The following is a 13,733-nucleotide window of genomic DNA, read 5'->3' on the forward strand; positions in this document are numbered from 1 at the left end:
CATTTAATAGATCAGGAAAAAAACCCGTGCCCCCCAAACCAGTCCCAACGTCTTGGTGGTCCTGACTCATCGTCCTACCACTAGCGGGAGACGGCTTGAAAGGGAGACTTGGAGGATGGGGTTCGGACAGCAGGAATTGCAGAGCCAGCTCCCAGGCCTCAGAGATTTGGGCTGCGCGCTCCAGCGGAAGCCCATGGAGACAGCGCGGATGGAGGGACCAGAGCACTGCCTGCGCCAGACACGCTAGGCAGGCTCGCCACCTGCAGAGAGATTGGGGCGGGGCCCCGTTGGAATGAGGCGGGGCCGCGGTCGGGGCGGGGCGGAGCCGTGGCGAAACTCTGGCAGTCGGGAGGGAAGGCTCAGGTGGGGAGAGGTGGGTGGGTGGAAAGTCGGGAGATGTGTCCTGCCCTCGCGCCTGCTAAGAAAACCTGGGCCCGGCGCTTCTGCGCTGGGCGGGGCTTTGGCGCCCGAGGCCTTTGAGCGCCCGGAAGGGCCGGGCCTGCGCGCTCCTCAGGGCAGGGGGCCGGGGGCCAGCGTCGCGACACGGCGGGAGGGGCTTGGAGCGGGTCTGCTTTTCGTTTCCGTTTTCCTCCCTTCCTCAGTGTATCCCCGAACCGGAAGGTGTAGGGGCAGGGCGACGCACAGATCCACCCCTTCTGACCCCCCTGGTGTTTGGCCACGTGGGCGCCCATTCCTCTTGGACCCCGCCCATTAAAGCGGTTTCAGGGTACGCCTGTATGGGTATCTCCCCGAAGTGAAAAGTTAGCGTTTAGCCGTTTTTAAGTCGGTACTTCGGGGGAAGGAGAAATACTCCCGTGGGGCAGAGGAGATTCCAGAGAGAGAACCATAATGAACGTACAGGCCCTCACCCAAGGAGCGCCTCTTTCCTCTAGGCCCCTGGCTTGGACAGGCCCCGGACCCCTGGGTTTATTTATCCCTACCGGAGTTCTGGATGCCCGCCCGGGAGCAGCTTCGGGGCCATGCCAATTTCACCCACTTTAAACGCTTTGCATCCTGATTTTTTCTGTCTCCTATCTAGATCGATTCAGTGACGCAGAGCCTTTCAGGGTTGGCTGGAAGCCAAAGCCCAGCCTCCCGATGGAGTCTGAATCCAGCCGATCTGAAGAGGAGACCCCTTCCCTCTTGTGGGGTTTGGATCCTGTGTTTCTAGCCTTTGCAAAACTCTACATCAGGGATATCCTGGACTTGAAGGAGTCCTGCCAGGTACCAGGTATGTGGCTGGTGGGCCTGGAGGATGCCCTGTGCTGCACCTGCACCCCAGCCTTCTTCAAAGCTGCGGAATGCTCGGGGCTTAGCGGCTTTCAGGAGAGCCTTGCCTCCTGCAGACTCGGAAAATGACCTAGCGTGGACTCTCAAATTAGTTCATTTCTATGCAAGTTAAAAAGTCTAAATCTCAATTTTATTTCTTAAAATAAATGCTTGGGGAAGTAACCTTTGTACTGAGGAACGTTTTTGTCTGCAGTTGAGATCTCTCATATTATAACAGGCTCAGTAGTTTTTCTTTGGGACAGCTCTTGGTGGAAAGCTCACTGGACCAGGCATCTCTAGGCTTTGTTCTCTTTCTCAACTGTGCCTCCTAACTGGCCTGGGCATGTGACTCACCTGTAAAGGTTAGGTGTCTTCTTTGTAAAAATAAGGATTAACCAGGCCTGACTTTCTTGTGGGGTTTTGTTTTGTTTTCACTTAATCAGAACCAAGTTGTATAAACTCCTTGAGAGGAAAGATGTGATCTGCTTTATACACCTATGTAATTACAGTGCTTAAAACAGTGCCAGGCGTGTAATGGTCCCTCAAAGAAATAGTAATTGGGGCAAAAAAAGTATTAAAAATGTAAAGTTAAAGAAATCACTTTTTTTTAAAGTGGTAGAATAAAGATAGGTTCTTCATACCTAAAACATAACAAATATAATTTGAGGTAGATTTAAATAATGCACTTAGTTGTGCATGGGTCTTCACATGTTTACTGTGTTATATGAGAAGTTTGGTTAAACTCTTTGCTGTTTTGAACAAATAGCAAGCTGTGAGTCAGAAGTAGTCAAGAATCTCAAGTATGTACAGTTCTAATGAGAGGATGTTTTGTGTGTTTCCAGTTCTATGTACAAGTATATTTGGATGGCCTTATTTTAAAGCCTTTTGTGCATATTTTTCACCACACCTTGGTTTCCTATTATTGTTGGAGATTGTCTGTTCTTTGTTTTTTGTTTTTCCTTGGAAGGCAGCCGTCCTCCCCCACAGTTGTCCATTTTCCAGAACAGGCCGGTATTCTTCATAGCTCAACTCAGGAAGAAAGCAATTTCACACCAAATGCCAGCCTTGCATTTGAAAGGAAGGTCTTCTGTAGATGCTCGAGGAAATATCAGGGCATGCTAGGGGCTTAATGCTTCTTGTGGCTGAAGGACTTTACGATGTATTAACAACAAACCAAGGAAAACTGATCCTGATGGTCTTTGCTATGTCACTGGTAATACTGTTCCAGATGTGATTTTGTTGCCAGGTGGACTGGGGAGACCCCCCCTCGCCACCCCCCCGGGCCCTGTGCCTCCACCCAGTCCTTCCCAGGGATGTTGCCAGAGGCTCTTTGTCTCCTAGCAAGGAAGAATTCAAGGAGAGACCAGACACATGGTTGAGCAGTGCAAATGGGAAAGTTTATTAAAGTGAGATGTGAAAACAGGCTAACTCAGTGGAGAGCTGTGCCTGGGGTTTTGGGTTTGTGTCTTGTATTGACAGTTGTTAGGGGATGGAAAATTTATTACTTTGGGAGGGATATTTTTGTGAGCAGGGTTTCATGCCTTTTCTCCCTTACTCGATCAGGGTTTCTGGCCTTCTTTGTCTGGGGTCTGTCTGTTTTGATCCAGCTTCTGGTGGCTTTGGTTTTGGAGGGTTGCTGCGGACCGGTATCTAAATTTCCTGATAGCTGGCCTCCAGGCATCCTGTTAAAAACCGAACTAACTGCCTACTCTTGTTTTTAAAATGAAACTTCATGGTTCAAGCAGACACCAACCATAATTTCACAAGAGTAGTACTCTCTAGATTATACTGTAGGGCCCTAAGGGTGGGAAATTCCCCTAGTCTAGTCTAGGTTTTTACTTCTGTGTTGTTTTTGGTTTGGTTTGAGGATGGGGGTTGTCCATGCCTGAAAGAACAACCGTGTGATCGGAGAGGGCTGGGATTTCCAGCTGGGTGACATCAGCCCAACCCCTTGGGAAGGGAGAGGGGCTGAAGATTGAGTTGTTATGTGGCCAAGGATTGAGTCTTGCCTGCATACTGAAACTCGAGTAAAAACTCTGGACACTGAGGCTCAGGTGAATTTTCTTGGTTGGTAATCATACATTGATTTATCGGGAGGGTGATGTGTTCTGTGGATATGGAAGCTTTGTGCTTGGACCTTCCCAGACCTTGTCCTATGCCTCTCTTTATTTAGATAGTACTGATTTGTACCCTGTACTAAGAAACTACAGTCATAGGTCTAACACCTTCCTGAGTTGTGTGCCATTCTAGCAGATTATCAAAGCTGAGTGAGTTACAGGAACCCCTAATTTGTAGTGCTTTGGTCAGAAGTGTGGGTGGCCTGAGAACCCCCAAATTTAGGGTCAGTGACTGAAGAAAGAGCAGTCTTGTGGGAGACTGTGACCTTGACTTGAAATTTGATCTTATTCTGCTTATTTGCCATCAGAATTGCCTTGCAAAATGGTTGCAAAATGTCAACTCAGTGAATTTAGGGTTAAACTAATACAAAATGTTAAGAAAAAAAATGTTACAAAGTTTGACTGTGGTGGTGGTGGTGGTGTTTATAGGTTTTGGGGTCTTTTTTGCTGCATCTTTTTGTTTATAGCATAAAGAAATTGTCTTTATTATTCTAAATATCCATGTCAGACTTTAATAATGGGATATATTGAATGTTGTTTAAATCAAAATACAGTACTTATATTATCTAATTCTTGAGGGTCCAATGAAGTGGAAATAGTGTATTCATAAGAATTATACTAAAAATAGCATCTTATCGGGCACCTGGATGGCTCAGTCAGTTGAACATCTGATCTTGATTTTAGCTCAGGTCAGGATCCCAGGGTCATGGGATTGAGCCCTGCTGAGCTTAAGATTGTCTCGCTCTCTCCTTGTGCCCCCGCCCCCCCCTTTCTAAAATAAAATAAAAAATTAATAACAAATAGTATCTTAGGTATTTGAATGCATTCATACATCAATTAAATAACAGCAGTTAGACTAAAAAGAGGTAAATCAAAAATATTTTTAAAAGAGAGAAAACAGACAAATGTCTTGCTGGAGTGGTGGCTGTTTGGGGGTTGGCTACTGTGAAAGCTGAATCAAGCCTGCCTCTGTGATTCCAGATCCCTGAACTCTCCTGGCCTGACCCTCCTCCTTCCTGCAGCCCTGATGATCCAGATGATTCCCCCTGATATGTTTGCGCCTCCTTGGGCTTCAGGTGGAACAAAGGCAGCACGAGCAGAAACACTTGGGGTTGCAGCCTAAACTCCACATAAGCCAGTATCCGTCGTCTTGGTTATTTTCTTTTCTTGGCTTACTGAGCTTTCTTTCGGTCAGCAGAGCTGCCATCCAACTTTTATTGAGCCCTTTTGTCCTAGAAGAGAATCTTGTTTTGATAGAAGGAAGTTCTCTCCCAATTCTTTTCCATGTCTTCCGCCATCTTCTTGTAGGTTGTGCTTCTGGTATGTGGCGTTCATGATTCCATACACTCTGGGAAGTGTCTTCTCTGTTTCCAAGCAGCGTGTTTCCTCCTCAGTTGATTTTCTCTGTTTTGATTCAACCCATGTGTTATTTTCTTTTAAATTGGTTCTCCGTTGTTCTGTGATGCTTTTAAGACGTTTATTGCATCAGTCACTTAAGATTGGAAGGATTGTTTGCACCTTGGAGTGACTAGGTCTGTCCTTGAAGGTGACCATTGTCAGTCTAGGAGATAAAAGTTTAGGGGTCACTCTTTCCTGTGCTTTCTTGAGAAAGTCTGTTGTGTTCTCAAGTGAAGACCTGTTCAGATTTTTATTGAGTGGCGCAGCATAGTTTGCAACACTGGAGGATTAGCCTCCATCACAGGTGACTTGAAGACTTCCCTGGCTTGTGTCATTAGTCCAGTCTTGTTACCACCTTTTTTGTATGTTTCAACGTAGGCAGAATACATTTTGGTTAGCTCTTTTCCCACTCTTAAAGTGTGTCAGCTCTTTACTATAAAAACCACCATAGCAGCACATACCAGGGTGTCCAGGGAAACCCACAGAGGCCTGGGACTGTCTCAGGCTTTCAGACATCACCAGTGAAGCACCCCATAGTGGCTCTAGGACCAGCTGGAAAGATATTTCAGGGGCAGACAGTGGATCCTCCAATGGGTCCAGAGGTCTCCACAGTTCTGCCTCCTCCTATTTTATGGTCCTGGGGCCACAACTGACACATGGAATCCTGTGGAGTGTGCTGTCTCTAATGCAAACCAATCCCAGGACAGACCATCTTTGAGCTGGGATAGGGGAAGGCCAGTCACATTCAGAGAACGGTTCCAACCTGGCTCTGCTCAGGACACAGATAGAAAGTGTTATTACCTGTACAATGCATTTGGGGAAGCAGAAAGTGCTGGCTGCAGCCAGAGAGCAGCCTGGAGTTCAGGCCACTCTACGCCCCACCTGGCCCTGCAGCAAACCAAAGGAGGGCCATGCCATAGCTCTTCTCTGCATACAAGCATGTCAGGGCAGGGTGTTGGGGTACGCTCCAGGACAGGACTCCATGCCCATATCCATAGGTGAGGCTCATTCTCCTGATTTAAACTTTCTTCTGCCACAGGAAGTCTGAGCTTGCCTGCGGAGGTCCTGCAGGGCTCTCCCTCCTCTGAACTTGCCCTTTGTGTTTGGTCAGTGCAGGCAGGCAGGGGCAGAGGCCCCAAAGGTCTCACCAAAGGTGGTAACTAAGGGGCCTGGATATCAATCGTAAGAACTCAGGAGAAGTTGATTGGAAGTATCCTGCACTTGAAATGTCGTGGATTTTCTGTGGAACCAGTTTGTCCCCATTCAACCCAAGTGTCGCTGGAAGGGGGTGACTCTCCTTGGGAATGACACAGTGACTCAGGCTCCTTCCCTTGTGCAGCCTTGCCATTTCAGCTCATGGCCCCCATTTGTTGCCCTGGGCATGGTCTCTAATCCACTAAGTCATCTTGAGAAGGATGCTCTGCCAGGGGGAGGGCCTTCTTTTGGCTAAATTTGCCACCATGTTTTCCTTCCAACCACATCTCACCCTTCTAGGATCTCTAGCTGATTGAGGCTTAGAGCCTCCTTGTCCATCCTCTGGGACTCTCCATGAGTGTCTCATCCCCAGCCCCTTTATCCACATGGGAAACGAGAGCCGTCAGTGGAGGCCAGTCTGGAGGTTTTGAAGGGCTTCAGGGTTCGGGCCATCCTGCTGCCCAGCCCTATAGGTGTGGAGAAGAGAGGCTCTGTCCAGGCTTGGTGGGGAGGGAGGAGGTGGTCAGATGCCTACATTGGTGAATGTTTCTTTGTTTACAATTAATATCTTTATTTTATTTATTTATTTATTTTTAAAAATTTGTTTTTTAATCTTTATTTTTGAGAGAGAGAGGGAGACACATAATCTGAAGCAGGCTCCAGGCTCTGAGCTGTCCGCACAGAGCCCGATGTGGGGCTTGAACCCATGAACTGCGAGATCATGACCTGAGCCGAAGTCGGACATCTAACTGACTGAGCCACCCAGGCACCCCTCATATCTTTATTTTAAAAGGAAATAGCCATTTAAATGTTTATAGCCTCTTTCTAAAACTAAAGAATTCAGCCATCATGGTGGGAAAAAGGACAAGCTGGAGGTTTTAGTTTGGATTTCGTTAGCTGTAGGAGACACATGCACATGCCAGTAGCTTAAGCCAGAATAGGGAGTTAGGTTAGGATGTTGGGGGTGCGCAGACAGGAAGCTCTGCAGGAGCCAGGACAGCTCTGGGACCTTGGGTGGGAATCAGGGACTCACTGCAGCCAGGAGTCCCTCCACAACCCTTCCAGGGTCCACAAAAGGCCTCCAGGTGTTAGCGTATGATTTGTCTTCTCAGGTCTCTCCTCTGGCAGGAAGCTGCCCGTTGGCATCTGTTCTCTGAGTTTTGAAAACAGTTTTAAGAAGAGAAGTTTTTGAATTATAATCTGGCCCCAAAGGCAGCATCTTGTAACCTAATCATCTTCTCTTTAAAAAAGAAAGTGGGGGTGAACACCCGGGTGGCTCAGTCAGTTAAATGTCAGACTTTGGCTCAGGTCATGATCTCACGGTTCGTTCGAGCCCCACTTGGGCTCTGTGCTGACAGCTCAGAGTCTGGAGCCTGCTTTGGATTCTGTGTCTCCCTCTTTCTCTGCCCCTCCCCCCCCCCCCCCCCCCCGTCTCAAATATAAATAAACATTAAAAATATTTAAAAAAATAAAAAGCTGCTGCTAATTCATATAAATGATGACTGGCTGCCTAGAAGAGCTCAAGTAAAAAAGCCAAAGAAGCCTTTCTTGTGATTTCCTCTCTTTTCTTTTATAGCCTCTCCAAATAGATTTGGTCTCATAATATACTGTTTTCAGGCCCCTTGTGAGAGATCCACAAGGATGCACATTTCATTTTCACAAGTGGAAAGAAGATTAGCTAGATCTAGTTGGGCAACATTTGTTTTCTCTTTTCTACATTAGTACAGGCTTCAGTAAAGCCAAACTTTCTACTTAGAACCCTTAAGGAAAAGACATTTGAATTTCTTGGGGCTTGCCATTTGTCAAGGGCTGATTTTTTTTTTTTTTTAATTTCAGGAGTATTTTTTTACAATGGGCATCCAATAAAACAGGTGGAGATCTTGGGAACTGTAATTGGAAAAAGAGAAAAGGATACTTTCTACAGCTATGGAGGTAAGAACAATTGTGCCCAACACTGAGTTTATGTGAAAGGACCCCACTTAGCGGAACACTGAATATCAAGCAACCCTAGCCTTTCAGAGCAGCTGGGGACTCTCACAGAGCCCACGCACTTGTCCTTTATTAGGAGCCCCTTGGGGCCACTGACATGGACCAAGTGTAAAGTGACACAAAAAGTAAGAATGGCACTGATGCCTACTTTCACATGACAGCTGATGGGGAGTTTGGAGGTGGAAGAATTAAAATATGACAGTCTAGGATCTCTGGATGATCAAGGTTAGATACCTGATACCTGACAGCATAGCTATAAATGGCAAAGGATGGTAACAAATGTTTATATTGGTACCTTTAAAAATAAAAAAGGCCAGATTAATGTTAAAATAGACTCTTTAAGAAGATAAGTATAAAAATAATAAGATTTGTATCCAGAACAGTATTTTTTTTAATGTTTTATTTATTTTTTGAAAGAGAGATCGTAAGCAGGGGAGGGGCAGAGGGAGAGTGGGGGGTCAAATGATCCGAAGCAGGCCCTGTGCTGACAGGCTGACAGCAGCAAGCCCGATGTGGGGCTCAAATTCATGAACCTTGAGATCATGACCTGGGCTGAAGTTGGATGCTCAACTGACTGAGCTACCCAGGTGCCCCCAGAACAGTATTTTTAAAAAGTCTCTTGGGGAGGTGCCTGGCTGGCTCAGTCGATGGAGCATGTGACTCTTGATCTCGGGGTTGTGGGTTCAAGCCCCATGTTGGGCATGGAAATTACTTGAAAATAAATCTTTTCTTGGGGCGCCTGGGTGGCTCCGTCGGTTAAGCGGCCGACTTCGGCTCAGGTCATGATCTCACGGTTCGTGAGTTCGAGCCCCGCGTCGGGCTCTGTGCCGACAGCTCAGAGCCTGGAGCCTGCTTCACATTCTGTGTCTCCCTCGCTCTCTCTGCCCCTTCCCTGCTCATGCTGTGTCTCTCTCTGTCTCAAAAATAAATAAACATTAAAAAAAAAATTAAAAAAAAAAAAAATTAAAAAAAAAAAATAAATCTTTTCTTAATAAAAGCCTTTTGGTACTCAGGGGTGAAGATCTGTTATCATAAAATTTCCCTCCCCTCATGATGATGGAAACCAAATGAAGGATTTCTATAGTTTGGATAGCAGCAATTAGTGTCGTGGGTCTTGATTTTTTTTTCATTGAGTTTAATGTAAGCATTTTCATCTGTTGCCTTGTGCAACTCTCAGAGTCTCTGCAGCTGGGAGGCCAACCTAGATATTTAGTGGGAAGCTTAACTTCGGATTCCAAATCTTTGCTGTAATTGACGTTGTTGCTTTCTGGTGTGCTGCCTTGGATTTGTGTTCCTGCTCTCCTTGTGGAGAGACAGAAGGCAGTTGAACAAGATGACTGCAACCATTTCACTGGAAGTCTGTGTATGATAGCTAATGTATAGATACAATATCATTGCCTTTCTTCAACAGGTATTCATTTCCCTGAATGTGACGGTCTCCTGCTTATAAAATAACATGTGAGAGATGAGTTTCCTCATGCCCTCTGCTTTTGCCGAGCATATATATATTTTTTTAAACTTTAAAATAGATCTTCTTGTCAGGCATCCCCATATTGGATCTCTTCTCTGCTTTATTTTACCAAAGGTATTCGTTCTGTTTTTCTCCAGACAATTCAACAAATATCCACCAATTTCCTACAGCATGCTCAGCTGTGGGCAAGCACATTTTCTGTAGTATAATAAAGTACTACCTCTCCAAATATCAGTGATGAAATGGTAGTTTCAGTTTACAAAGCACTTTCACGTACATGGTGTTATTCTCCCCCTAATCATTTGAAATAGTAAGGACAGACGTTCTTTCCGTTTTGGAGATGAGAAAAATAAGGTCCATTCATTTGCTCAAGGTTCCACTGATGGAGATTTATAGATCCAATCTATTTACTGACTCTAGTGAGCCGTATATCTCCATATAACTCAATTTGATTTTTCTCTCCCCCCATCAGCTCACCCTCCCCCCAAAATCAACTTCATCTGCTTTTTTTTGTTTTTGTTTTTGTTTTTGCTGGGTACAACATGCTTTATTGTTAGGATAGGTTGGACTTCCCAAGCTCCTCCCCTTCTCATGGGGTCTGGGATGGAAACTATGTAGAGGTCGGGAGTTTAAAACAAGATGAAGGTGATATGTTGGACTCTTCCCCAATAAACAGTTTGTTTAGAATGAATGTTACAAGAACAGGACCCATCTGTGGGCTATGGGAAAATGAAAAGCATCTGAGGGTTGAGGTAACTGAGAGTAGAAATGCTTTTGTGACTTTAACTCTTGTGAGGCCTGTTCAAGGGAGAGCTGCACCCTCCCTGCTATCCTAGGGCCATCTTGGCTTTCGGGCCACCTGCCAGGCAGCCACTCCCTGCTGTACTGGGTCCTGCTCCACCTGACTCACTACAGGCCTGTGCTGGGGGTGTTTCCTGCTGTCGCTGACTCATTCCACTGCTGAAACAAAAGGCCAGCGACCCAGGCGAATGGCGGAGCACGTTGTGCAGCACTGCAAGGGGGCTCCCCTACCAGGGCATTCCAGCAGCCAGACCTTACACTGCCGGGGAGCAGCACCCTCCAGGAGAGGTTACAAACCAGAAGGTCAGAGGGTTTGGTGGCAGTGCCCAGAGCACTTGGCAGCAGTTTAAGCTCAGACCAAGAGTCCTGGAGAGGCTGTAGTCAGTGTCCTCACACATCCTAGAACAAGTGTTCATGTGCTAATATTTTTTACACTACATGATAAACCAAGATTTGTTACTGGCCACAGAAGTAGTGTGTCTAGAGGTGTCCAACAATTTTTTAATTCAGAATTTCCTTATTGATTTATTTTAAGATGATATTCATTATAAAATAAAATTTCAAATTAGACTAAATTTTACTGAAGTATGTTAAAGTCATGTAAAACCCTATAAATAAGATAAAAACAATGTCAACGTTTGGGTGAACATCCTTCCTAATAGTTTTACATGTTCCTAATATTGGAGAAATATATATATGTCTTATTTCCTTGAGCTGTTATGCATATTTCTCTCTCAATATTTCTGAAATGAGGCTTACAGTGAGCATGTACGTTCAACGTGGAGTCCCTTTCCTATGCTCCAAAAGAAACTGCTATTATCATTTTAAAGTCTTAAAATAATTTCTGTCAAAGTACACTATTTAACATTTTATGTGAATTAGATTATATATGAGATTTCTTGGGGCTCTTGGGTGGCTCAGTTAGTTGTGCGTCCACGACTTTTGATTTCAGCTTATGTCCTGATCTCAGGGTTTTATGCGTTTGAGCCCCACATCAGGCTCATGCTGGCTGCACAGAACCTGCTTGGGATTCTCTCTCCCTCTCTGCCCCTCCCCCTATTGTGTTCTGTCTCTCACAAAATAATAAATAAACTTTAAAAAATATTATATAAGATTTCTTTGCTAAAATGAGGCATGGATATCTTTTAACAGCAGTGAACATAAATCTTCATAATAACTTTTTACTTCCATATGCTATGCCATTGTAATTCATTAAAAAAAATTTTTTTTAATGTTTATTCATTTTTGAGAGAGAGAGTGCAAGCCGGGGAGAGGCAGAGAGAGAGAAGGAGACACAGATTCCGAAGCAGGCTCCAGGCTCTGAGCTCCCAGTACAGAACCCGACCTGAGCTGCCAGTACAGAACCCAATGAGGGGCCCAAACCCACAAACTGTGAGATCATGACCTGAGCGAAGTTGGTCGCTCAACTGACTGAGCCACCCAACTTCCAGTATTATAAATAATGTTGCAACAAACGGCCTTATACAAGATGTATAAATCTGGGTACTTTGTTTTTCTCCCCAGGATAAATTTCTAGAAGTAATCACGAAGTCAGAGGATATATACATTTAAAAATTCAACTGGTGTCCTAACTTGCTCTTTAGAAATTTGATACGAATTTACACTTCCACTAACAGCATGTGAGGGTATATCAGTATTTAAAAACAATTTTTTTTAATTTACATCCAAATTAGTTAGCATATAGTGCAACAATGATTTCAGGAGTAGATTCCTTAATGCCCCTTACCCATTTAGCCCATCCCCCCTCCTACAACCCCTCCAGTAACCCTCTGTTTGTTCTCCATATTTAAGAGTCTCTTATGTTTTGTTCCCCTCCCTGTTTTTATATTATTTTTGCTTCCCTTCCCTTATGTTCATCCATTCAGTGTCTTAAAGTCCTCATATGAGCGAAGTCATATGATGTTTGTCTTTCTCTGACTTACTAATTTCGCTTAGCAGCATAATACCTTCTAGTTCCATCCACGTAGTTGCAAATGGCAAGATTTCATTCTTTTTGATTGCCGAGTAATACTCCATAGTATATATATACACCACATCTTCTTTATCCACTCATCCATCGATGGACATTTGGGTTCTTTCCATACTTTGGCTATTGTTGATAGTGCTGCTATAAACATTGGGGTGCATGTGTCTCTTTGAAACAGCAAGGGTATCAGTATTTTTTAATATTTGTTATTCTAGTAATTGAGACATTATGTTTGTTCTTTTTCTGGTAACTAATGAATTTAGTGTACTGACACGTTTATTGGCCATTTTTATATCTTCTGTGAGTTGCATATTCTTTTTTTTTGCCATTTTTTCTCTGGTGGTCTTGTTCTTTATTCATTTGTATGAGCTCCTTATATATTAAGACACTAGCCCTATCATTTGGAAAATTGCTGTACAGTATTAATTATTAGTTGGTCATATATATCAGACCTTTTTTTTTTTTTTTTTTTTTTTTTTTTTCAACGTTTTTTATTTATTTTTGGGACAGAGAGAGACAGAGCATGAACGGGGGAGGGGCAGAGAGAGAGGGAGACACAGAATCGGAAACAGGCTCCAGGCTCCGAGCCATCAGCCCAGAGCCTGACGCGGGGCTCGAACTCACGGACCGCGAGATCGTGACCTGGCTGAAGTCGGACGCTTAACCGACTGCGCCACCCAGGCGCCCCAATCAGACCTTTAAAAATGAGTTCTGATTTTCAGGTTTGCTTAAAGAATCCCCCCACCAACTATAAGCACAAAGTTCAAAAGTATTTACCCATATTTTCTTCTCATCATTTTAAGTTCACCTGTTTTACATTTAATAAAATCCATCCAGAATTTATTTTCATATAAGAAGTATTCTTGGCTTCTGCTTTCAACACAGATTTAAACCAGCAATAAAAAAATTTGCATTATGTTCTATATTACATGGGCTTTTATAACAGCCTTGCTGGTGATTTTCTAGAAAATCATTAAGCCCACTGATCTCTTTTCTGAGTTTTTCAGAAATTAGACAAAGAGGAAACACCTGTCATCCCATAGCAAGCATTTCCAGTTTCTCTGCAGTTATAAATTCAAGTGCAGTGGGAATTCTGTGTGTGTGTGTGTGTTTCATTAAGGATAAAATAAGCCAAAATTATTTATGTGAACAAGATAGAATTATTTGCCATTATGAAAATAAAACTTTGCCCTTCTGCAATATACTTGGCTTTCCTTACATCCCCTGCAGTGTTAAGGACTGGGCAGAAGTTTGTTCACAAAGAGAAGTCCATGTCAGAATATTTGGGGTGCTCTGTCTTGGTAAATCATAGAGCTCATGAGAGAGCAAATGGTGAGAGAAGGCTACCCTCTAAGTGCCTCTCACCACAGACCGTGTCAGCGCTGCCTTGTTTCACCGTGGGAGAGCAAGGCCGCTTTTGCATGTTGCATTCATTGAGATTTTTGTACTTAACTTCCCGAGGACCCCATTTTTAGGAGAGGTGTGGTCAAGAATCATCAGTACCCTT

At 44.3% G+C, this 13,733-nt stretch overlaps 1 protein-coding gene across 8 annotated transcripts in view; it reads left to right on the top strand.

The window, feature by feature from the left end:
* The first annotated feature begins 302 nt into the window (after positions 1 to 302).
* STN1 (STN1 subunit of CST complex) overlaps positions 303 to 13,733 on the top strand; it is a 46,363-nt gene continuing 32,932 nt past the window's right edge. For 2 of the 8 annotated variants that reach the window (XM_060641588.3, XM_081790467.1), the window contains exons 1-3: positions 578 to 727; positions 1,040 to 1,231; positions 7,815 to 7,910. In XM_060641588.3, coding sequence (XP_060497571.1) covers positions 1,099 to 1,231; positions 7,815 to 7,910 — 229 coding nt within the window. In that variant the 5' untranslated portion in view covers positions 578 to 727; positions 1,040 to 1,098. The other 6 variants (XM_060641581.3, XM_060641584.3, XM_060641582.3 and 3 more) reach the window with 6 other exon arrangements.

Source organism: Panthera onca, chromosome D2 (assembly GCF_046562875.1).
Source record: "Panthera onca isolate mPanOnc1 chromosome D2, mPanOnc1 haplotype 2, whole genome shotgun sequence".
NCBI lineage: Eukaryota > Metazoa > Chordata > Mammalia > Carnivora > Felidae > Panthera > Panthera onca.